The sequence below is a fragment of the Moschus berezovskii genome, chromosome 24 (assembly GCF_049115385.1).
Source record: "Moschus berezovskii isolate FMDL1 chromosome 24, NW_MosBer_1.0, whole genome shotgun sequence".
NCBI classification, from domain to species: domain Eukaryota; kingdom Metazoa; phylum Chordata; class Mammalia; order Artiodactyla; family Moschidae; genus Moschus; species Moschus berezovskii.
This window is the reverse complement of record NC_142483.1, coordinates 9,098,238-9,124,400: the sequence shown is the minus strand read 5'-3', so window position 1 is coordinate 9,124,400 and position 26,163 is coordinate 9,098,238. Positions and strand designations below refer to the sequence as shown.

The 26,163-nt window shown below is 43.6% G+C and overlaps 1 protein-coding gene across 1 annotated transcript in view; it reads right to left on the bottom strand.

The window, feature by feature from the left end:
• The window catches only part of FBXW12 (F-box and WD repeat domain containing 12), a gene marked incomplete at its 5' end in the record, with an annotated part of 37,868 nt that extends 17,049 nt beyond the window's left edge, over positions 1–20,819 (bottom strand). Inside the window, 7 exon segments of the mRNA XM_088831673.1 lie at positions 8,210–8,305; positions 8,307–8,345; positions 8,426–8,600; positions 13,181–13,333; positions 14,318–14,465; positions 19,881–20,015; positions 20,688–20,819. Coding sequence (XP_088687799.1) covers positions 8,210–8,305; positions 8,307–8,345; positions 8,426–8,600; positions 13,181–13,333; positions 14,318–14,465; positions 19,881–20,015; positions 20,688–20,819 — 878 coding nt within the window.
• Between the last annotated feature and the right edge of the window lie 5,344 nt (positions 20,820–26,163).

Below are 26,163 nucleotides of genomic sequence, written 5' to 3'. Positions count from 1 at the left end.
AGTGCCACGGGGGACACTGGGGTGCGTGCGTCTTTTGGAACAATGGGTTTCTCCGTAAGGACACCAAGGAGTGGGGTTGTAGGATGGTATTGTCGCTCTTGTTTTAGCTCTTCAAGCCCCCTCTCTAGCAGTCTGCACACGGGCCGTTAGAAACTTGTATTCTGAGTAGGCGTGTAGGAGGGTGCTCTTTTCCGCATGGTTTCTCCAGGATTTATTGTTTGTACACCTTGGGCTGACTACTGTCAGATGGTCCCTGGTCGTTGGTTCCATCTGCATTTTCTAAGAATTAGGAATGGTGAGAGTCTTGTCATGTGCACTTTTTTACTTCTTAAGAATGTGTAAAATTTTCCTCTTAAAACTGGCTTTTTAAAAAGTTTTTAAAATAACTTTTATTCCTTAAAATTTAACATGTGCTTAATGGGAAACCTTATTGCCAAATTCAGACTTAAATTGAAGAAAGCAGGGAAAAACCACTAGACCATTCAGGCATGACCCTGGAGGGCCTGGCTCCTGCTGATGGGACCTTCATCTCCAGACCCAGGCTGGCGCTCCAACAACTAAGTGAAGCCAGGTGCACCCCAAATGTGGTGGATCTTCTGGGCTTGGAAAAGCGCCTCCATTCTTCAGCTGTGCCGCTGCTAGGTCTCCCACCTCCAGCCTTTTTGCCCAGAGTGACCACAGCTCCGGACCTATCACCCTAAGGGCACCAGCACTGCAGAGGTTAGGATCAGTCTGGAAGGTGACGGGTAAGTGGTAGGAAGTCAAGAGAACAAGTTCTTGGGTGTTTCTTCTGGCACATTCCACTCTACTTAACTACCCAGAAACAGGACTGCCCCTCTGGTCCTAGCTGTCCCAGTAAACTGAGTTTGGAATGAAGAAATGCTTTACCTTGTGGGTGTTTCTTATAACATATGAAAACCAGTGCTTCTGGGCACTCAGTATCCAGTCACAGGCCTACGGGGCTGTGCATGACCCCTCCCCTCAAGAACTGTCTGGGCGTGGGTAATCGAAAGAGAATTCAAAAAGCAGCTGACCTTCCAGAAGCCTTTTTCCATGAGTAAATTTGACTGGCACTGTTTGAATCTAAATTTTAGGAACGGATTCTTGACATGCTACTATGCAGAGACATTCAGATAAAAAAACAAGGTGTCACGACCTCTTCCCAGTCAGAATAACCATCATCAGAAAGACTGCAAGCGATAAATGCAGGAGAGGACTCAGATAAAAGGAGACACACTTCCGATGTTGCTGGGAATGGAAATTGGTCCCAGGCACTATGGAGAACAGGAAGTAGGTTCCTGAAAGCACTCCAAGGAGACCTAGTGTATGGCCCGACCATCACACACCTGGGAGTATCTCTGGAGAACACCATCCCTTGAGAACATCCTCACACCCCATTGGTCTCTGCACCTCTACTGACAATAGCCAAGACTGGGGAGCAGCCAAAATGTCCAGCGATGGGTAAGGGGATAAAGAATACCTGGTACAAATATTCAATAGACTATTAGTTTTTCACATGAAAGAATGAAGTCAGGATATTAGCAGCAACATGGATGGAGCAGACATAATCATACCATCTGAACTTATGCAGACAGAGGAAGACATATGTCACATGATATCCACAAGAGATAAAATTCATAATTTGATAGAAATGACTTCATCTACCAAACAGAAAGAGACTCACAGACCTAGAAAACAGACTGATAATTCCCAGTGGGAAGAATAGTGGGCAGGGTGGAGGGAACAATGGTGACGCTTACTTTTAACACAGACACAGCAAAATAGATAAAATACCTAAGGAAAGAGCTAGTTTATAGCAAAGGGTACATATTCAGCACTTAGTAATTATTTCTAGGAAAAAAAACCCAACACTACACACATACACGATACAATTATGGGCATATGTGAATTCAGCTTCTGCACAATGAAATAAAATACATTATACTAAATCCCCTCTATGTGAATATAAAATGCAATACAGTGAATACTCTCTATTTGAGTATCAGATCAAAATATAATTAAAAAAGAAAAAAGAAATGCCTACTATATTCTCCTCAGGACTCGGTGACCTGGAGTGGTGTCATAAGCGTGGATCCCACCCAGGCCTGGGTTCCAAGGAAAGACAGCAAGGGATGGCAGAATTTCAAAAAGACATGAGGGTAAATGAATCCTCTTGGACCTGGAGTTTCTGTCTCCCCTAGACGGGACCACAATCTCCAGATCCTGACGGGTTCTCCAACTGCTAAATGAAGGCTGCTGCTGCTGCTAAGTCGCTTCAGTTGTGTCCAACTCTGTGCGACCCCATAGACGGCAGCCCACCAGGCTCTGCCATCCCTGGGATTCTCCAGGCAACAACACTGGAGTGGGTTGCCATTTCCTTCTCCAATGTATGAAAGTGAAAAGTGAAAGTGAAGTTGCTCAGTCGTGTCCGACTCTTAGCGACCCCATGGACTGCAGCCTACCAGGCTCCTCCACCCATGGGATTGTCCAGGCAAGAGTACTGGAGTGGGGTGCCATCAATGAAGGCAGCTGCACCCAAAATGTTGTGGATCTTCTGGGTTTGGAAAAGTGTATTCTGCTTTCCAGATGACTGTCTCCTACCTCCAGCCTTTTTATTTGCTTGACCACAGCTATAGACATTAGCCACCTCAGTTCAGTTCAGTTGCTCAGTTGTATTCAACTTTGCAACCCCATGGACTGCAGCACGCCAGGCCTCCCTGTCCATCACCAACTCCCAGAGCTTGCTAAAACTCATTCCCACAGAGTCGGTGATGCCATTCAACCATCTCATGCTCTGTCGTCCCCTTCTCTTCCCACCTTCAATCTTTCCCAGCATCAGGGTCTTTCCAAATGAGTCAGTTCTTTGCATCAGGTGGCCAAAGCCACCTCAGGGCTCTTGTATTTATGAGTTTTGGATTGATCTGAAGGGTGAAGGTTTAGCTGGAGGAAGTCAAGAGACACAAGTCCTTGGGTGTTGCACTCTTAATTGATAACCCAGGACCAGGACTGTCCCTAAGGCTCCCATTGCCCTAATAAACCGAGCTGGGAATGAGGAAATGCTGCTGCCATGCGGACATTCCTTGTAACAATAACATGAAAACCGGTGTTTCTGCCGGTTTTCTGCAATACCGGTGCACTCAGGATTCATTCACCAGGTGCAGGGCTGTAAATGGCAGAAGTTATCATGAAATGTCATGTGGTAGGTAATCGAAACGAATTTATAACAGGGCCAGTCTTCCAAGAAACTTTCCATGAGTAACTTTTACCGGCACTGTTTGAAACAAAAGCCTAGGAACAAATGCTGGACATTCTACCAGGCTGTTGCTGCTAAGTCGCATCAGTCGTGTCCGGCTCTTAGCGACCCCATGGACTGCAGCCTACCAGGTTCCTCTGTCCATGGGATTTTCCGGGCAAGAATACTGGAGTGGGTTGCTACCAGGCAGAGAAAAGGAAATAAAAACAACGAGGAGGTATCATTCACCCAGGTCAGAGTGACATCATTAGAAAGGCTACAAGCAATAAATGTGGGAGAGGGTGTAGGTAAAAGGGACAATCCTCCGGTGTTTCTGGGAATGGAAATTAGTACAAAGCACTGTGGAGAACAGAAAGTAGGTTCCTAAAGCAATATAGAGAGACGTAACGCTTGGCTCACCAGCCAACACCTGGGAGTTTATCCGGAGAACACTGTTGCTTGAGAGCACCCACGTGCCCCATCGATCACTGACAGTAGCCAAGATTTGGGGCAACCAAAACATCCGGGGACGGGTGGGGAGGTAAAGACTATCTGGCCCATGTATACAATAGAATATGAAGTTTTCATATAAAAGAATGAAATCAGGACATTAGCAGCAACATGGATGAACCCAGACACGATCACACTAACTGAAGTTCTACAGATACAGAAAGACATGTTTCACATGATACCCACAAGAAGAGGCATTTCTAATTGGATAGACTTGAATTCATCTACAAAACAGAAAGAGACCTCACAGACCTAGAAGACAAACTCAGGATTCCCAGGTGGAAAGAATGGGGGGCTAGAGTAGAGAGGACAACTGTGAAGCTATTTTCACATGCGTGCGTGTGTGCGTTCTCAGTCGCATCAGTCGTGTCTGAGTCTTTGCGAGCCTATGGACTGTTCATGGAGACACACTAAAATAGGTAAGCGAAAGGGACCTGTCATTAGTACAGGGCAACATAGTCAGCATGCTGACGTTACTTCTAGGAAACCCCATCTTGAAACACACACACACACAAACTAGATAAAGTTATAGGCATAAAAGAATCAAGCTTCTGCACAATGAAAAGACACAGAATATAGAGAATTCCCTCAATGCAAATAAAAGATTAAAATATAATTTAAAAAAAGGGTAGGGGGAGAAATGCTTACTATATTCTTTTCAGGTCTCAGTGAACTGGCGTGGAGTCATAAGCATGGAGCCTGTGCAGCCTTGGGTTCCATGGAAAGACAGCCAGGGGAATGGTGGAATTTAGAAGACTATGAGAGCAAATGAACCCCACCCCACCCCGGACCTGGAGTGCCTGTCTCCTCCGGGTGAGACCACAATCTCCAGACCCATGCAGGCCCTCCAACAGCTAAGTGAAGGCAGGTGCACTCAAAATGTCATGGATCTTCTTGGGAAACAGTCTTCTGGTCTCCTGGTGCTGAGTTTCCCACCTCCAGCCATTTGTCTGAGAGGGACCACAGCTATGGATGTTAGCACCCTCAGGGCACTGTATATCAGAGGTTAGGACTGACTGGAGGTTGAAGGGTAAGTGGGAATAAGTCAAAAGACACAAGTCCTTGGGTGTTTCTACTGGCACACCCATCCCACTCTGACAACCCAGAAAGAGGACTGTTCCTATGACTCTGGTTGCCATTGTAACCATAATTGCCAATTTAGAATTGCTGCCACCTTGTGGTGGCTTTTTTGTAAAAAAACAACACGAAAAGTGGTGCTTCTGGGCGCTCACCAGGACTCACCACTCACCAGGACTGTAGGGCTGTCGATGATACTTGCCCTGAAGAAATGTCCTGGGGTAGGTATCAGAAATGAATTCAAAACATAGCCAGCCTTCTAGATGCCAATTTCAATAGGTAAATTTTAGTGTTCACTGATTCAAACAAAAGCCTATGAACAGCAGTTGCACATGTTAATAAGCAGAGAAACTCAAATGAAAACAATAGCAAAGAATAGCCATCATCAAAAAGGCTATAATCAATAAATGCAGGAGAGAGAGTAGGTAAAGAACACTCCTGTGTTGCTGGGAATGGAAATTGGTACCAGACAGTATAGAGAACAATAAGTAGCGGGGGGGAGGGGGGTCCTTTAAAAGCATTGAAAGGAGAGCTGCTTTATGGCCCAGTTATCCCATACCTGAGATTTGTACAGAAATGCAAATCAGGGCTTCCCTTGTGGCTCAAGTTAAGGGATCCACCTGCCAACGCAGGAGACTTGGGTTCGATTCCTGCTCCGGGAGCATCCCACATCTGCAGAGCGACTGAAATGTGTGCCCCATCCATCTGGCTGTGCTCTAGAGCCCGGGAGTCACAACTACTGAAGCCCGTGGGCCCTAGAGCCCGCGCTTCATAACACGTGAGTCCACCGCGATGAGGAGCCCGGGCACTGCAACTAGAGAGTAGCCCTCACTCATCGAAACTAGAGAAAAGCCCACCCAGCAAGGAAGACCCAGCCCAGCCAAGAAATGCAGATCAAAACTGCCATGAAGTACTAGTCCATATACTGGTCAGAATGGCCATCATTGAATGGTCTATAAATAACAACTGCTATCGGGGGTGTAGAGAAAATGGGACACTCCTACAATGTTATTGGGAATGTAAGTTGGTGCAGCCACTATGTTGGAAATCAGTACGGAAACCTGATAAATATTTATCACAAAACTAAAAACAGAAATGCCAAGTGACTTAGCAAGCCTTGGCATATATTCAGACAAAACTCTAATTCCAATAGTTATATGCATCCCTTATGTTCATGGCAGTAGTGCTCACAATAGCCAAGACGTGGAAACAGTGTAAATGTCCATCAACAGAACAAAATGGTAAAGATGTGGTACATATACACAACGGAATACTACTCTCCCATAAAAAAGAAGGAGATAATGCCATTTTCAGCAACGTGGGCGTAAGTAGAGATTATCATACTAAATGAATTGTCAGAAAGACAAATATGATAAGTTATCACTTACCTGTGGAATAGTAAATATGAGCCAAATGAACTTATCTTTGAAACAGATATAGGATCAAGGTCATTGAGAAGAGACTGGTGGTTGCCAAGCAGGAGGCGATTGGGGGAGGGATGGATTGGGATACCGGGTTTAGGACACTAAAGCACTTATATATAGAATGGATAAACGAAAAGTTCTCACTCTATGCCATGGGAACTATATTCAGGATACTATGGAAAACTGTAATGGGAAAGAGTAATTTAAAAAGATTATATATATATTTGCAACTGAATCGCTCTGTTGTACAGCAGAAATTAACACACCATTGTAAATCAGCTGTACTTCAATTTAAAAATTGATTAAAAGATTTTATATGAATTGAAAAATATGATATAAAATTACTGCAAGGAAATAAATCTTTATGATTTAGAGTAGGCTGAGATTTCTTACATATGATACAGACAGCAAAAGATTTGAAAAATAGTAGACTTCCCTGGTGGTCCAGTGGTTGAGAATCTGCCTGCCAATGCAGGGGACAGGGGTTTGATCCCTGGTCTGGGAAGATTCCATGTGTTGCAGAGCAATGAAGCTTGTGAGCCACAACTACTGAGCCTGTGCTCTAGAGCCCCTGAACTGCAAATAGTAAAACCTGTGCGCCAGGAGCCTGTGCTCTACAACAAGAGAAATCACTGCGATAAGAAACCTGCTCCACACAAGGAAGAGTAGCCCCTGCTCGCCGCAATTAGAGAAAGCCTGTGGCACAGCAACGGAGACCCAGTGCAGTCAAAAAGAAATAAATGAGTTAAAATAAAATTATAAAAAATATTTGAAAGGAAATCTGCGAAGCTTACTTATATATTAATTCTTTGTATTTCAAACTATAGTTTACCTCAAAAACACATTCTAAACAGAATGCTCCCATGTTAAGAAAAAGTTGCACAATAGTCTATCACGTGGCTATACCATAGTAACTTAAGCAGTCTCTTAGATTTGGGCAGTGAGGTGGTTTCTAATATGTGGCAATTACAACCTGTTTTTACAGTGCTGCAAAAAAACAACCAGTTTATTTTTAATCATTGAAGGTACACCATCAATAAATTCCCAAGTATATACAATTTGTTAGATATTGCCAAAGATAAACATGAGACAAGTGAAAGCTGCTCAGTTGTGTCTGACTCTTTGCAACCCCGTGGACTATACAGTCCATGGAATTCTCCAGACCAGAATATTTGAGTAGGTAGCCTTTCCCTTCTCCAGGGGGTCTTCCCAACCCAGGGATCGAACCCAGGTCTCCCACATTGCAAGCGGATTCTTTACCAGCTGAGCCACAAGGAAGCTCAAACTTGAGAAGGGCAGGCAACAACTTGGAAGAAAATATTTGTAAAGTATGCAAAAGATAAGACCAGTATGCACAGTATGTAAAAATCTCAAGAAAAGCAATTTAGATGAGGGCAAGCAATTGGTGAAAATAAAAGGCAGCAGCTCCCTGAAGATGCAACCCAAATGACTAACTCCAAAAAAGTATAAACTTTGCAAGCAAAGAAAGGATATTAAGGATGTACATCTTCCATATGCTGGTTCTGGGAATACAAGTTGAGAGCCATTTTGGAAAGACTTTTGAAATCTATTGCAAGGACTATGGACATACTCCAAAATCTAGCAAACCTTCTATATATTTATGCTTCCCTGGTGGCTCAGTGGTAAAGAATCTGCCTGCCAAGGCAGGAGATGTGGGTTTGATCCCTGGGTTTGGAGGATGCCCTGGAGAAGGAAAAAAAAAACCCACACATTCTAGTATTCTTGCCTGGGAAACTCCCATGGACAGGGGAAACCTGGTGGGCTATGGTTCATGAGGTCACAAAGAGTTGGACACGACTTAAAAGCTAAACAACAACAATATATATTAATATGTATATATCTCCTCAAATAATGTTTTGAAAATGCCTTTTATCCCTTCATCAATTTTCCTATGTAGAAATTTTCAATCTTTAGGGAAAGCTTAAAGTCACAAAGCAGGGCTTACCAGCTTGCTGTCTGATCACTCTTTGTGCATTCCAAGTGACAGCAGCGCTTGAGGTATGGATAACAGCTTACCTCTCCCCACGTGAACACATGCAGAGTCATCCATGAATGGGGTAAGGACATGGAGAGAATCCTTCAAAGGACACCAGGGGGTGGACGGCCCAGAGTCAAGGTCAGAGCAACGAGAAGTGGAAGGAGAAGGATCGCACGTTCCTCGCATACACTGCCGATGATCCTCTTGTGGTGCTCAAATCGTTGCAGCAGGAGGCCGTGGATGGTGAATGGCAACAGGTATGTCCCAGTTTCAGAAATAATCAAGTTTCCATCACTGATGCCCATCCCACCAGGACTCTCCATAGGAACGGACAGCAGGAAACTTGCAACCAAATGAGCTGTTTTCATAGGGAATGCATGCATTGGCAGGCACACTTTGGATCATTGAGTCAGAACATTATTCTTGCAGTGAATGAAAAAACCTGCTCCCAAGGGACTTCAGCCCAGTAAGGAAAAGGAAGGGTAGGCCAGCGCCTGACAAATACCTGTCACTGATGGTGGTGATAGGTGCTCTGACACAGGAACATAGGGCTGGATTCTTAGCTCAGGGGAATCCAGGCCCTAAAGCATGATGGGAATCCAAACCTGTCTGCTAAGAGAGCTGGGTGGAATGTAGAGTGTCAAGGTCTGAGCGTGGGTGGGAAATGAATGTCCAGAGTGTTTCACAAAGGAGTGAGTTTATTAAGAACAAAAAGCAGACATACCGAGGGTGCTGTAAGCACCCCTGACGGACTAGGGAGAGCTGACCTCTTTCGTGGGTTAGTAGCCCATTTTTGAAGTCTCAAGAAGAAGAAAAGTCCTGTTGGAAGGGTGGCATTAGGTAATTGGTTAGCTTGCTACAGGATGAGTACTAGGGTGGGTACTAACCTTAGGGGATGGGTAAAAATTCCCTGGAGAAGGAAATGGCCCACCCACTCCAGTGTTCTGGCCTGGAGAATTCCATGGGCTGTATAGTCCATGGGTCTCAAAGAGTTGGACACAACTGAGTAACCTTCACTTTCACGGGGTCAGGGAGTTGGCTGGTTTAGATCGGGGGCTCATGGCAATAGTTGCTAGGGTGCTTAGTTCCAAAGATGACCTCGGTGTGGGGCTCTGCATCTGTGGCCTTGGTACAAATGCCGTGCATCTGTGACCTTGGTATAGGGCTCCATATTCTCCCCTCTTTTTATCTATGGGCCAGGTCGTTGACCCCTCAACAGCCTGCACATGAGCCACTGATCACCTACCCTTGTCTTGGGTCATGTGGACCCAGGTCATTGGGTAAAGGGGTGAAGACTGCTCCTAGATTCTTCATGCTGGACAGGGATGTTGTAGGGTCTTAGCTCCCAATGGGGGTGCATTTACGGAGGGAGAGGAGAGTCCATGGAAGGACAAGGCGGCCTATTCCAGTGTAGTCTGTGTGCCAACCAGCTACTATCCTTGTGGGAGCATCAGCTGGAGATTTATTTTTTGTATTCTAGAAGATACAAACTTAACAAGAAGGTTAAAGATACATGGCTTGAAGATTAATAGTAGTAGAAAAGCTGCCAGGAGGCCTAGAAGAGGAACTAGCCAGAAGAACTAGGAGCAGACATTGGTCCATGATGTAAGCGTTTCTCTAGGTATGAGAAGATGCAAGAATTGGAGCTCATGAAAATCTTTACGTGAAAACAACTAACTATCCGAAGGCCTGTTCTGCCAGTTTTTCCCAGAGCACAAGTGCTCATTTTTTATCTCCATCCTGAACTCCTTTCAGGGTGTACTTTCAGCAGCTGCAATGGCTCTTGATTTAATTCTTAGTAGAAAGTGAAAGTGTTAGTCACTCAGTCGTGTCGGACTCTTTGTGACCCCATGGACCATAGCCTGCCAGGCTCCTCTGTTCGTGGGATTCTCCAGGCAAGAATACTGGAATGGGTAGCCATGCCCTCCTCCAGGGGATCTTCCCAACCCAGGGATTGAACCTGAGTCTCCTGCATAGCAGGCAGATTCTTTACCATCAGAGCCATTAGGGAAGCCCAATCTTTGAAGAAACAGAAGACAAGTGCCAGTTTCCAGTTGGCAGAGCCCCTTCAGGGTCATAAATCAGACCATGATTTGGGGGCCTTTTATGGAAAAATCCCATGGACAGAGCAGCCTAGTGGGCTGCTGTCCATGGGGTTGCTAAGAGTCGGACACGACTGAGTGACTTCACTTTCACTTTTCACTTTCATGCATTGAAGGAAATGGCACCCCACTCCAGTGTTCTTGCCTGGAGAATCCCAGGGACAGGGGAGCCTGGTGGGCTGCCGTCTATGGGGTCACACAGAGTTGGACATGACTGAAGCGTCTTAGCAGCAGCAACAGCAGCATGACCATTTTGTCCCGCAATGCTAGGAATGCTCATTCCCAGATATTCAAATATTCTTCTAATTGGCTACTCAGTGTGCCATTACTGAACTATACCTTGCAAGTAGCAGAAGTTCTACACCATACTGCCTTACTAATAGTCTCTTATGGTTCAGGAAAATAGTCCCTCTTGATGCTTCTTCCCATATCTAGAGTTTTGATCTCATATGAAAGTATATATCATCATTTTATCAAAGACTCAGTCACACATTTAGTAATGTAAGAGACAACAATTTTGTAAAACAGGTAAAATAAATAATATAGCTAGCAGTATTAGTACGTAAGTAATAATTAAAATGAAGAATTTCCATGAGATGTATTCCAGATATACCTAGGTTATCTGACTTAGTCTGTTGAATGATTTAGCTTGGTGTTAATCTCCTGGCTGTAGATCATGGAGCATCTGATCTTTATCCAAAGATTGATTGTGAAGTTAGGCTTCAAAAACAAGCTTAGAATGTCCTTTTTGATAACTTAGTTAAATTTAGTAACAAACAATATGACATAACACCAAGGAACTATCTCAGAAGTGACTCTTGGTAAACACAGACCTTAATGAACAAAACTAGAATTTAATATTTAGTGAAACTTATTTTTTCCATTGTGAGGGCATTAACCCTACAGCCAGGGAAAGCTTTAACCCATCAAATAAAAAATGAGATTTACCAAGGAGCCAGGAAAAGCCAGGCACCCATCTTGGAATTCCCATAACTTCTGACTGTTTGATTTACAGTTATTGCTTATCCATTTCAAATTCCCTGACTTAGGAGTAGGCTGTTGACGTGTTTTAAGGACATTAGGATAGCGGAAGTTTGACAATGAGGGGTTAATTTTTGTAGAAGTAGAATGAGCTTTATCTGCAGGTGCCATAATCTCATAGATCTTTGTGAAAGCATGATCTTCGGCGTCACACTTTCTTTAGCGTCAATTCGTCAAAAGCATCAATTCTTCAGTGCTTAGCTTTCTTTATAGTCCAATTCTCACATCCATACATGATCATTGGAAAAACCACAGCTTTGACTAGATGGACCTTTGTTGGCAGAGTAATGTCTCTGCTTTTTAATATGCTGTCTAGGTTGGTCATAACATTTCTTCCAAGGAGCAAGTGTCTTTTAATTTCATGGCTGCAGTCACCATCTGCGGTGATTTTGGAGCCCCCCAAAATAAAGTCTGTCACTGTTTCCACTGTTTCCCCATCTATTTGCCATGAAGTGATGGGACAAGATACCATGATCTTAGTTTTCTGAATGTTGAGTTGTAACTTTTTCACTCTCCTCTTTCATTTTTATCAAGAGGCTCTTTAGTTCTTCTTCACTTTCTGCCATAAGTGTGATGTCATCTGCATATCTGAGGTTATTGATCTTTCTCCCGACAATCTTGATTGCAGCTTGTGCTTCATCCAGCCCAACATTTCACATGATGTACTCTGCATATAAGTTAAATAAGCAGGGTGACAATATACAGCCTTGGTGTACTCCTTTCCCGATTTGGAACCAGTCTGTTGTTCCAGGTCCAGTTCTAACTGTTGCTTCTTGATCTGCATACAGATTTCTCAGGAGAAGGGGAAGACAGAGGATGAGATGGTTGGATGGCATCACCGATTCAAGGGACATGAGTTGGAGTAAGCTCCGGGAGTTTGTGATGGACAAGGAAGTCTGGCATGCTGCAGTCCATGGGCTTGCAAAGAGTTGGACATGACTGAGCGACTGAACTGAACTTTACCGAAGTAACAAGATTTTAAAAAAATATATAAATCACTTAAAAGCAAATAAATTCACATATTTTGCTATCAAAAGTTAACACTCCTAGAAAACTTTGTTTCCTTAACAGAGAGAGAAACCCAAATTTCAGTCTGGTACCAGCTTGTAGTTACTGTAAAACAATAGTTTTTTACTTAGCTACAGTCACAATAAAAATTTCAAGGCAGTTCGATGTCTTTAGAAAACTTGTACTATGCACCCTACTTTTCTTAAAAAACTATGAAGTGTCCTTTATATCAGCCCTCTGTAGACTGGTAAATGTGAATCACCCAAAGCTCTTATTTGGATTTTTTTTCTTAAAACTTTCTTCACATTGAGTTACTTTCCTTGCTGACAAATTTGCAACAGATATAATAAGACCTTCCTACTGGAAGGGTGGCATTTGGTGACTGGTCAGGGTTACTATAGGGTGAGTAGTAGAGTGGGTATTTTATCTACTATGGGGTCAGGGAGCTGGCCGGCGTAGATCTGGGGGGCTCATGGCAAAGGATGCTGTGGGGCTCAGTCAGTTCCAGAGACGACCCTGGTGTGGGGCTCTGCATCCGTGACCTTGGGTAGGCTTCCACACAGAGGTCAGAAGCATAGGCGTTAGGGTCAAGGTGGCAGGGGTCAGCCACCAAGGTGAAGAAATCTTTGGCACCCTTAACACAGATAGACCTGTTGACACACGTTTATAGATAAAGAAAGAAGGCACGTGTGTACTGGGGGAGGAAACCAGCACTTCTCATGTGGCACAGCCTACCTCGGATGACTGTCCAGCCCCTGGTCCTCTCAGGTGTTAGATCAAAAGTAGCAGATTGAGTCTTTCTGAAACATCAGTGTTACCCTGTGTGTCCTCCTTGGGAGCCAGCAGGCTCTGCGGCATGATGAAAATGGGAGGGAGATGGGGAGCTTTATCTTCTGACTTCTCAGTAAGCACTCCATGAAAAATAGCTTTGGAGCGATGACTGCCCATGTTGTCAGATGGAAAGGGAAGTTGTAGCATCTCAGGACAGGAGCGACTCCAGAACAGCCTCCTTCAAAAGCCTCAGTTTGTAGCAGAGCTTTATTCTGAATCTCAGGAAGCACTGAGTGGCCACTGCTTGTCACTTGGTAACTGTTTCCCAACCCTGGCTGTCGTGGACAGACATAGAGCAGTGGCCCTGAAGCTTCTCTTCTTGCCAAGGTGGACCCCTGATCATGAGGTTGGCTGAACAGAAGGGACGATCTTGGAGAACTAGTCAAGCTCTAGTTTGCTTTTGCTGCCTCTCTCTTAGCTCTTTATTCTTTGGCACTCAGTCCACATTCAGTTCAGCTCAGTTCAGTCGCTCAGTCGTGTCTGACTCTTTGCGGCTAGAGACTTTCTCAGAGTGACATTTGGAGTTGATGCATTTTTGTTCACTTCTGGACTTCTTTGTGGGCTTCCCTGGTGGCTCAGACGGTAAAGAATCTGCTTGCAATACATGAAGATTCCCCTGGAGAAGGAAATAGCAACCCTCTCCAGCATTCTTGCCTGGAGAATTACATGGACAGAGAAGCCTGGCAGGCTACAATCCATGAAGTCACAAAGAGTCAGACACGACTGAGTGACTTTTACTACCTTTGTACTTTCCAGCCAAAGTAAATAAAGTAAGGAAAGCAAAAGTGAATAAGGTTCCTGAAGATCCTTATGTCTTGATCTTTTACCCTCCTCCATCTCTCTGGCTGATTAAGGTTTCATGAGCAAATTTTTATTATGAAACATTTGTCTTTGCAACTGGATAGTATTGCTTTGGAGAACGTTGTTTCTTGGCTATAGGAATGGATTAAAAATGTGATACAGCCTTGGAGAGGTGGGAGCAGTATGTCCGGTCCTTACTAAGTTCTGTGGAAGTTTCACTAAGTTTTTCTAATACTGTTTAACCTCGCCTTCCTAAAGCTTGACGCTCTCCTCCTGAAGTTAGGAGTAGCACCTGTCTTTGGCAAGATATTTTCATGTGTCTCAGATGCAGAGATCCATTTCTTGCCAGGAGAGCTGTGTAGCAAGCCAACACTGCATTGAAATGCATTCACTTCAGAAACGTTCCTCAACTCAGGCCCTGTCAACGTGTAGATGTCACCCTCACAATTGCCAAAGCAAAGATGAAACCAAAGCATCACTATCATGCCCACGGAAAGAGACACGAAATCCTCAAGTACACAGGAAACAGAACCGTCGGCTGCAAGATATGCCACCATTTCTTTAATCACATAATGGAGGTTAAAACCTCTGACCAGGACTTCCCTGGTGGCCCAGTGGTTAAGAATCTGCCTGCCAATGCAGGGGCACAAGTTCAATCCCTGGTCCAGGAAGATTTCACATGCAGTGCAACTAAGTCCATATGCACTGAAACTATGGAGCCCGCGTGCCTGGAGCACATGCTCTGCAATAAGAGAAGCCACCGCATTGAGAAGCCGGAGCACTGCAACTAGAGGAGCTTGCATGCAGCAGCGAAGATGCAGCATAGCCAAGATAAATGAATAAATAAAACATTTAGAAAGCAAAAAATAAAGTAAAACCTCTGATTAGTCTACTTCACAAAGATTAGGGGATAATCCCAAGAAATAACACTTTGTAAGCACCGAAGTACTTTCTCAAAGATAATTACTCATCAGTACATCAACACTATTCTGTTCTCTCAATGTCTCCCCAAAACCATATCTCCATGTCCCCACATAGTCCTTGCCCAGGCTCATGTACTATATAATACTGCACACATGAAAGAAGAGACATAGGTATGAAATAATTCAGAAAAATATTTTTTAGAAGAATGGCTGGCAGCTTCCCTGGTGGATCAATGGTAAAGACTCTGCTTGCCAATGCAGGAGACATGGGTTCGATCCCTGGTCTGGGAAGATCCCACAAGCTGCAGAGTAACTAAGCCCATGGGCCACAACTACTGAGCCTGTGCTGTAGAGCCCAGGAGCTGCAACTACTGAAGCCCAAGTGCCCTAGAGTCTGTGCTCAGCAATAAGAGAAACCACCACATCACAACTAGTCAGCAGCCCGTACTTCCCACAACTAGAGGATAGCCCGTGAAGCAAGAACACCCAGCACAGACAAAAAGAATAAATAAATAAACATCTTACATAAAAAAGAATGCCTGGGGCAATGTACTTGAAGTAGGTCAAAGCCCAAGATGGTATAGAGGTTTATGTGGCCAACATTTACTGGTATATTGTGAGTCTCAGCATATGTGATAGGAATGACTCCAAGAAGACAGGGGATTGGCATGGAAGTAGGAAGTCAAGAGCTACCTGGAGTAACAGGCATGCTTGCCCTTGGAGTACAAAATGAAGCAGGGCAAAGGCTAACAGAGTTCTGCCAAGAGAACGCACTGGTCATACCAAACACCCTCTTCCAACAACACAGAGACAATTATACACATGGACATCCCCGGATGGTCAATACTGAAATCAGATTGATTATATTGTCTGCTGCCAAAGATGGAGAAGCTCTATACAGTTAGTAAAAACAAGACCTGAAGCTGACTGTGGCTCAGATCATGAACTCCTTATTGCAAAATTCAGACTGAAATTGAAAACAGGAGGGAAAACTACTAGGCTATTCAGGTATGACCTAAATCAAATCCCGTATCATTATACAGTGGAGGTGATGAATAGATTCAAGGGATTAAGTTTGGTAGAGAGAAGAACTATAGACAGAAGTTCATAACATTGTACAGGAGGTGGTGACCAAAAACATCCCAAAGAAAAAGAAATGCAAGAAGGCAAAGTGGTTGTCTGAGGAGGCTTTGCAAATAGCTGAGAAAAGGAGAGAAGTGAAGGCAAAGGAGAAAGGAAAAGATATACCCAAATGAATGCAGAGTTCCAGAGAATAGCAAGGAAAGGTAAGAAAGCCTTAAGTGAACAATGCAGAGAAATAGAGGAAAACATTAGAATGGGAAAGACGAGAGATATCTTCAAGAAAATAAGAGATATCAAATGGACACTTCATGAAAAGATGGGCACGATAAAGGACAGAAAGAGGAAGAACATACCAGAAGCTAAGAAATTAAGACGAGATGGCAACAATACACGGAAGAACTGTACAAAAAAGATCTTCATGACCCAGATAACCATGATGGTGTGATCACTCACCTAGAGCCAGACATCCTGGAATGTGAAGTCAAGTGTGCCTTAGGAAGCATCACTGCAAACAAAGCTAGTGAAAGTGGTGGAATTCCAGCTGAGCTATTTCAAATCCTAAAAGATGATGCTGTTAAAGCACTGCACTCAACATACCAGCAAATTTGGAAAACTCAGCAGTGGTCACAGGGCTGGAAAGTCAGTTTTCATTCCAATCCCAAAGAAGGGCAGTGCTAAAGAATGCTCAAACTACCGCACAATTGCCCTTATCTCACATGCTAGCAAGGTGATGCTCAAAATCCTTCAAGCCAGGTTTCAACAATATGTGAACTGAGAACCTCCAGATGTACAAGCTGGATTTAGAAAAGGCAGAGAAATCAGTGGTCAAAATGCCAACAATTGTTGGATCATAGAAAAAGCAAGGGAATTCCAGAAAAACATCTACTTCTGCTTCATTGACTACACAAAAGCCTTTGACTATGTGGATCACAACAAATTGTGGAAAATTCTTCAAGAGATGGAAATACCAGACCACCTTATCTGTCACCTGAGAAGCCTGTATGCAGGTCAAGAAGCAACAGTTAGAACTGGCTATGGAACAACGCACAGGTTCAAAATTGGGAAAGGAGTATGTCAAGGCTGTATATTGTCATCCTGCTTATTTAACTTATATTCAGAGTACATCATGTGAAATGCCAGGCTGGATGACTTATAAGCTGGAATCAAGATTGCGGGGAGAAATATCAATAACCTTAGATACGCAGATGATACCACTGTAATGGCAGAAAGTGAAGAGGAACTAAAGAGCTTCTTGATGAGGGTAAAAAAGGAGAGTGAAGAAGCTGGCTTAAGACTCAACATTCAAAAAATGAAGATCACGGCCTCCAGTCCCATCACTTCATGGCAAATAGACGGGGGTAAAGTGGAAACAGTGACAGATTTTATTTTCTTGGGCTCCCAAATCACCGCAGGTGGTGACTGCAGCCATGAAAGCAGAAGACACATGCTTCTTGGAGGGAAAGATGGTTGAACAGTCTGTGGTACTGCCTTAGATCATTCCACGGTCTAACAGAGAATTCTACAGCCACCTCTTTTGGCTTCAACAGTACAGTATCGTTTACTGACCTTACCCTGGATTGATCTTTTTTTGAGCCCATTGCTTAGATTTTAGCATCATTTGGTCCCCAAAATTCTTCCATATTTTAGGTTTTGTAACGGAAGCAGCCCATTTTCAGGTACTAACTGTATTTGTTAACTATTGCTGCATAAGAAATCACAAAGCAGCATAAAGCAACAATCGCTTAACTCATACAGCTTCTATTGGTCAAAACTTTAAAGACTGGATTACCTAGGTGCCTATGGTTTAGGGTGTCTCATTAGATTGCAATAAGATGTTGGCTGATGATATAATAATCTCAAGTTTATCTGAGGTTGAGCCTCGGCTTCTAAGATGGCTCATTCATATGACTGCAAGTTGGTGTTCACTACTGGCAGGAGACCAGCGTTCTCTGACATGTGGACCTGTCCACTGGGCTTCTTGAAAGTCCTCAGGGATGTGGTGACTAACTTCCTCTAGAAAAAGCTATTCAAGAGAGTGCCCTTCTAACTTCCACTTTCCCCAGCTTTATTGAGATGTAATTGACATACAACACTGTATGAGTACTCTAGTAGACTTTTATTTCATCATTTCCCTGTTAACTATTATTTTCATAAGAGTATTTATCATAGTTCAGAAGACCCTGTGTTTGAAGATCACTGTCTAATTTTTTAAGGGGAAGAGAGAGAAATACAAACAGGGAAAGCAAATAAAATACAACAGATCAGGAACTACTTTGCATTCTTCCAGCTTCATATTCAGTGCTTCTTGCACCACTTTTGCTCCTCCAGATCTAAGACCTTTGTGGCCCTTAGAAGTGAGCTGAGTTAGAGGCAACTTTCTAAAAAAGCCAATATAACAAATGCCAGTAGCTGACAGAGAAGCAGTAGAATAGGTAACAGAGATGCTCAATGACTAAAGATTGCTTATTTTACAAAGTCATTTCATGCTACCATAGAAATGTCTTGTATAAGCTTGTATATAGAAATATACACTAAAAAGTGAATTCTCACGTAGAGAGAAGGGAACTCTCCTACACTGTTGGTGGGAGTGTAAATTGGTACAGCCACTATGGGGAACAGTATGGAGGTCTCTTAAAAAACTAAAAATAGAACTACCATATGACCATGCAATCCCACTCCTGGGCATCTGTCTAGAGAAAAACGTGGTCCAAAAGGATGCATGCACTCAAATGTTCACTGCAGCACTGTTTATAATAGCCCAAGACATAGAAGCAACCTAAATGTTCATCAACAGAGGAATGAAAAAGGAGAATGTGGTACATATATACAATGGAATATTGCTCAGCCATGAAAAAGAATGAAATAATGCCATTTGCAGCAACATGGATGGACCTAGAGAGTGTCATACTGAGTGAAGTAAGTCAGACAGAGGAGGAGAAATATCACACGGCATCCCTTACATGCTGAACGTAAAAAGAAATGATACGAAGAGAAACAGGCTCACAGACTCAGAGATGAACTTCTGGTTGCTGGGGAAAGGATGAGGGGAAGTGAAAGTTAATGAGTTTGAGGTTGACATGGACATACTGCTATATTTAAAATAGACAACTGGACTTCCCTGGTGGCTTAGTGGTAAAGAGTCCACCAGCCAATGCAGGAGACATGGGTTCAATCCCTGATCCAGGAAGATCCCACACGCTGTGGAGCAACGAAGCCCGTGCACCCCAACTATTGAGTCTCTGCGCTGCAGCCTGGGAGCCCCAACTACTGAGCCCACGGGCTGCAACGTCTGAAGCCTGCACCTTCGAGCCTGTGCTCTGCAACAAGAAAAGCCACACAATGAGAAACCCGTATACAACTGGAGAGCAGCCCCCACTCACCACAACTAGAGAAAACTCCACATGGAGACGAAGACCCAGCATAGCCGAAAATAAATAAATAAATAAAATTATTTTCAAAAACCCAAATAAAACAGATAACCAGGAAGGACCTACTGTACAGCACAGGGAACTCTGTTCAATATTACCTGGCAGCCTGGATGGGAGGGGAGCTTGGGGGAGAATGGATACAGGTATATGTATGACTGAGTCCCTTTGCTGTCTACTTGAAACTATCACAACATTGTTAATCGGTTACACTCTAACATAAAACAAAACGTTTTTACAAATTGAATTCAGCTTCTAGAGTCTAAATGAAAAGGTCACAGGCTACCAGTTAGAACACCTGATTTGAAACCTTTGTTTCTGTTACCAATTCTGAGTATCTTTTTCCTCCCAGCACTTGTTTCTTGGGATTTAACAGGATGGACCCAGACAAGCATTAACTGTGCAGCTCATTGGCCAGATTCGCCTTGTGCATATCCCAGGCATAAAGCTTGTGCTCTGAGGACACTGTACAAATGACAACCTTCCCCTCTCCACCCGTGTGGTCACTTCCTGAAAGATAGGTCCTAAGATTCCTTGAAAAAAACAGCCACAGACAATACTTGGTCACCAGATGGTTGAGGGATGATGATCCAGTTGAATAAAGAAAATTCTAGTAAGATAATGTTCAGTTTTCCTCCACTGTCTTTGGTGAGTTTGGTTAATATTAATACTCAACAGAGAAGAGGATAGAAATTGGGCTTCAGGGTCATGCAAACATGGGTTTCCATGGCAGACTGGCTGTTTGGGAGATACTGGTCAACTTGCTTTTAAAAAAAATTTTTTTTTACCCTCAGTGCACACAGATATAAAATGAGGATAAAACAATCTTTCCAGCAGAGAACTATTCTGAGCTTTAAAAGAGGCACCAGGAATAAAGTAGGCTGGAGAGCCTCTATTACTTAAATGCTCCCTTTTTATTCTGAATTTTTACTCTAGGAGCTCTGAGAGGCTTTGAAAAAGGGGATAACGGGGTCTGAGTTTATGTTGTGAAAAACCCCAAGTTCCTCCATGCAGCTTGGATCACACAGGACAAGGGAGGAAGCAGGGAGACCTGTGATACCCGGGAGAGCAACCCATCCCAGTAACTTTTAATTCCTTTTGTCTTTACTGCATGAGAACACAGAAAATAGAAGAGTGGATTTCTTACATTGAGCTCCTCTAGGGTACCTTCTGCCATACCGCGATTCCCAGTTGCTTCTTTCTAGAAAAAGTTCCCAGGATGTGTAAATGCCATCCAATGCTTCCGCTTTGTTTGTTCAAGTGAGTATGGCTTCCACACCTGTGTGCTCGGGCCCTGATGTGAGAAGATGGAGAAGTTGCATTTCCTCAGACACAGGCTTCTGGAAACAGGGTCACCACCATTAGTTCACCTCTTCAGAACCACCAGTACCCTTGAACCCTTTTATCTACTGTAACCTCCTCACAGGCCTCTTGTAACAGCCCCTGTGGAGTCCTCCCCAAGGTCACAGGGTGGGAGGCCTTGCACCAAGGCCATTGAATCAGAGACCAGAACCAAGGCCACTTCCAAAGCTGAGTGAGCCCCTTTGTAACTGGTGCCAAAAGCCCCCCAATACTACCAGTAGGCTTCCTGATCCCATAATAGGCAAAGATGTCTACCCGGTAGTCACTCGATAGTGCCATAACAAATCACCTAACGCCAACATTCCAGCAGGAATTTTCTTCATCTTGAGGCTATAAACATTGACTGCTAACCACCAAAAGCATCAGCTTTCCTTGATCTGACAGGAGGTTGACTTGCTGTGCTCACAGCGCCCACATTGTCTCTGCTCTTTGCTCTTAATAAACACATTCCTTTCTGAACTGCTCTGTCTGGAAATTCTCAGTCCAACCCTCGCTTGGACTGCCAAGGCAAGCTGCACACGGGCCTAAGCTGCAACCTGGCATTCTCCTCACCCTGGAGACACACCTGCCTTCCCGCCTCACCCAACCCCGCTCTCAGCTCCACAGCTGACCGCGCTTAGCAACCTTGTTACAGGACGAAGGGAGAGAAAGCAAGCGATAGCGGGCAGTCAGCACCTGAACACTGGCTCCTCCCCTGCTATCATTTGTTCCGGAAGCAAGGCCCACGTGGTTAACCCTAGCTCTCAAAGCGCCCCCCAAGTCTGGGGAAGGGAGACAGGATAACAGCAGGGGCCACCACTGCTAATGTGCAACCTTGGGATTCCCACCAGGGTTCAGGGGGAGAAATGTTGCAGAGACCGGTAGCAAGCTGATTGTGTCCAGGAATGAGACAACTCTCAACCTCCGCATGGCTGGCAACAGGCCCGCCACCTTACACAGCCTGAGGCCATGCCAAGCCTCCAACCCACCCCCTCCAGCTTGCTTTGAATTTAAAGGCTTGGCCCAAGTCTGCAGCCCACCTGACTGATAAAACACAGGCTGGAGGGGTGTACATTCAGAGCCTGCCCTCTGCTTCGGCATCTCTCCTGGGGCCTGAGCCACAAAGCTGAGGACCTTCCTTCCTACCCTGGCCTGTTAGTGTTCATTGTTTCAGTGTGTTCAACGATGCTTTTTTTTTTTTTTACACCATGAGCTGAAAGTGCAGGGCCTGGGGCTGGTCTCGGAGGTGATGAACTTGTCAGGACTCTCTTGGAAATTTCAACTAACGCACTCACATCCCTCAAATTCAGTCTCTTATGTTTGTGCATGCGTGCATGCTCAGTCGTTCAACTGTAACCAACTCTTTGGGACCCCTGGCCTGTAGCCCACCAGTCTCCTCTGTCCGTGGGATTTCCCAGGCAAGAATACTGGAGTGGATTGCCATTTCCTCCAAGGGATCTTCCCAACCCAGGGACTGAACCTGAGTCACCTGAGTCTCCTGCATTGGCAGGTAGATTCCTTACCACTGAGCCACCTGGGAAGCCCAGTCTTTATGTGACACTCTTTAAATTCCAGATCACCAGGGCAGGGAATCTGCTTGCCACATTTATATATCTACTTTGGGACACTGACTCTGGCCAACAGGGCCTATCCCCCAGCACCAATGCAGCCCCCTGGTAACCATCTTTGTGTGTTAACTTTTTAGCAGAAGGAGAAAGTACAGGCCAAAGAGACTCCACCGTAGAGGAGGCCCATGCAAAGTGTGAAGGCCTCGTCTAAGAAGGCTCTCACACTGAGTGCCTTTCCCTGACCAGACACTGTCTCCCAAGAACTTGACACCTGATTTCAGTATTTTCTACCAGAGTCCCTCTGTGAGACTCAATGATGATGATCCTTTCCCTAAACTGATCTTGACCCACAGTAGTCGTTCTCAGAAGTACCATTTTTTCCTGCAACATTACTTCCTCCATTCTCTAAAACCAGATAGAATATTTCAGGGAAAATTAGGTGTCGCTTCTTTAGAGTCTGGAATGAAAAACTTTTCATATTGACAGGCTCATGAAATACAAACCTGGGAACTCCCTGGTGGTCTAGTGGTTAAGACTTTACCTTCCAATGCAGGGGGTGGTCCAAGAGCTAAGGTCCCACATACCACATGCCTCACAGCCAAAAAAAAACAACTTAAACAACAGAAGTAATATTGTAGCAAATTCAAGAAAGACTTTAAAAATGGTCCACATCAGAAAAATCTTAAAAAAAAAAATACAAACCTGACAACTACAGGAAGACCTCATTTTTCATTCCGCTGAATTAGGTTCATAGGAAACTGGCATGAAGAGAACGTGGTTTAAAAAGAAACTGTCATAAAGGGGGAAAAATTCTGGCTTAAAGTGAGATAAAAAGAGTCTTATGGTATCTTTTGTATCAATAATTCTAGTCTTTTGTAAGTCTCTCGGTTTCCCTGAATTATGCCATTTTACTAATTATAAAATGAAAATCTCTGGTTTTTGGTTTATCTAATTCAAGTGAATGAACAACTTGACTAATCGCTGCCTTTAATATGAACAAAAAGTTCATGTTAGAATTTGTTAGTCTCATATATATCCTGAACTTGTCTTCAAATATTCACATGTGGACAAATAACCGATGGGAGGGAAACTTGATGATAAGCTTCCTTCCAGCTCTAATGGTCCAGGACATTGAATGTTACAACTGATTTTCAGGTTGCTTCATGTTCTTACCCTCTATAATGTGGGAATGATGATCTCAAACTGTGCTTTGGAATCTCTCTCGTGGTTCCTCTCTCTCTCTGACTAGCATTTCTGCAATTTCTTAAGGTTTTTCACTCTCTCAGTCTCCACCCTATGGGTTCCTAAGTTTACACAGCAAATATGAATTAAATCAACATTGAAAGTAAGCAAGGCATTATAATTTTGTTCATGTATTCTTTTTTTCTTGCCTTTTTCAGAACAAACCTACATTTTTCAGATAAATATTGATGAGCCCATGGAGTTCAAGATGAGGTCTCCATGGGACCTTCTCAAGGGACTACTGCCAGATATCAAACAACTTTACAAATTAAATAGACTTTAGCTGTTTTAGGGGGAGATACACAAACTAGGAAAATGATTAATTATAGACAATTGATAAATATTTGTATATTGAATTTCTATCAGGAAAAAAGGCCAGAAGCAACTTTAAATTACCTGGAATAGAAAGCCGTTCACATTTGCTCTCTTTCCACAGGGCAAGGACAGCTTTTCTTATGTATGTCACAATATAATCTGAAGGGATTTTGATCATTTTGACATTTCAATACACTGATGACATCATGCTAAGTGGATCTCATGAATAGGCTATAGGAAGTTCTCTGGAAGATCTGGTAAGATACATGTATACCAGAGGGTAGGATAAACATTTAAGTCCTCCCTTTTTCACTTCTGAAATATTTAACAGGGTTGCCAACACAGCAATGTATGCCTCCATGCTTAGATTCTTTAAAACCACAGTTGCACTCAGGCTGTTGTAGCCATCCGCTCCCCAAAACTTCCTTCATGCTTAATTCAAGAGCTACTTCTATGTAATTATGCTAATTTTCTTGCAAAAATTTTGGACACAGACATCATTGTTCAGTCGCTAAGTCATGTCCAACTATTTGCAACCCTGTGGACTGCAGCATGCCAGGCTTCCCTGTCTTTCATCACCTCTTGGAGTTTGCTCAAACTCATGTCCATTGAGTCGCTGATGCCATCCAACCATCTCATCCTCTGACATTATCTCTTTGTTAAAATGAAAATGGTGGGAAAAAAAGGATTTTATTTACTTCTATATCCTTGGTAGCCCCCTTATGCGCTGTGTGTGTGTTTCTATTTCACCGTTAATATCACAGTTGCCTGGGTATCCGAGATTTGTGATGAAGTATATGGAACTACCATTCAGGGAAATTAATCTCTCAAAAGAACCATTAATCTATCTGGAAAGTGGAAGTACCTTCTCCATATTCATTTATTACATCTGAGAATATCTGCTTCCCATCACTAGAAATCTCCAGAGTGTTTCTCTTCTAATTAATTGTGACAGTCTCTTTGGGCATTTTCATTAACCACCAGTAATTGTTTATAATAATTAAGAGGGTGAGCAAACTTTTTTCTGTCAATTAACATGATATCCCCTTGCCGCCACTGTCATTCCTGCTGCAGATGACATGATAGTCACAGGAAATGGAAGGAGATGAGATCAGAGGTTCCCAGAGTTATAACCCTGAGCATGGTGCTCCTTGCCACATACATAGAGGCTGTCATCCCGAGCCACTGTTCTAGCATCAGCCGTCCGTTAGGTGAGTATTCACATCTCAGGTGAAAGGAACTCTTAGAAAAGAGATGCAAACCAGGCTCTCCAGTGGGTGGGGCGTGGGTAAAAGTTGTTTTCTGAGACTTTCAAGGACTTGGTCTACCCTCTTTTCCTCAGTCAACCTATGATACCACTTATTTTGTCTTCCAGCAAAGGTGTGGGCTGAATTTATCTACCTCTTCTGTCTTCTGTCTGATGGAAGTATTTACTCTTATCAGTTCCATCTGCAAAGTAAAAATTATAACACACACACATCTCAAGATATTTAAATAGTTCAGACGAGACAATCAAAATGATTATCACATGGATTAGATTTCATATATATATAAATATCTTTTGGCCAAGCCACAGGGCATGCACCCTGACCAGGGGTCAAACCCACACCCCCTGCAGTGGAAGCGCAGAGTTTTAACCATTGGACCACCTGGGAAGAAGTCTCTTATTTTATTTATTTTTTATGTTTTTCATGTATGATTGTACCTGCCTTCCCTCTGGGCTCTGGCTGGATGAGCCTCAATGTATTTTTAAAAATGAGAACAGGGTTCATTTGGGTCCCTGTTGTAATAGGCTTACAACACTATTTGTGTCCTCTTCCATTAAGTATTTGTTGGCTTGAGAAAGGATCAGTCACTGTTAAGTGAGAGCATGTTGAACACCATGAAATACTGCGAGGGAACTGCTTAGAGAAGAAAGCAAACTGGACATTTGCTGATAGTGTCAGAGCTGTTGCCACTGTTTTCATAAAATATATAAAGCCGAGGGGTTTCCCACTCATAATCGGCCTTTAATGCAACTCCTTATGCCATCACGAGCTTCCCCAGTGGCACAGTGGTAAAGAACCCACCTGCCAATGCAGGAAATGCAGGTTCGATCCCTGGGTCTGGAAGATCCCCTGGAGAAGGAAATGGCAAACTGCTCCAGTATTCTTGCCCAGAGAATCCCGAGGACAGAGGAGCCTGGCGGACTACAGTCCATGGGGTGGCAAAGAAACAGACGTGACTGAGAGACTAAACTTT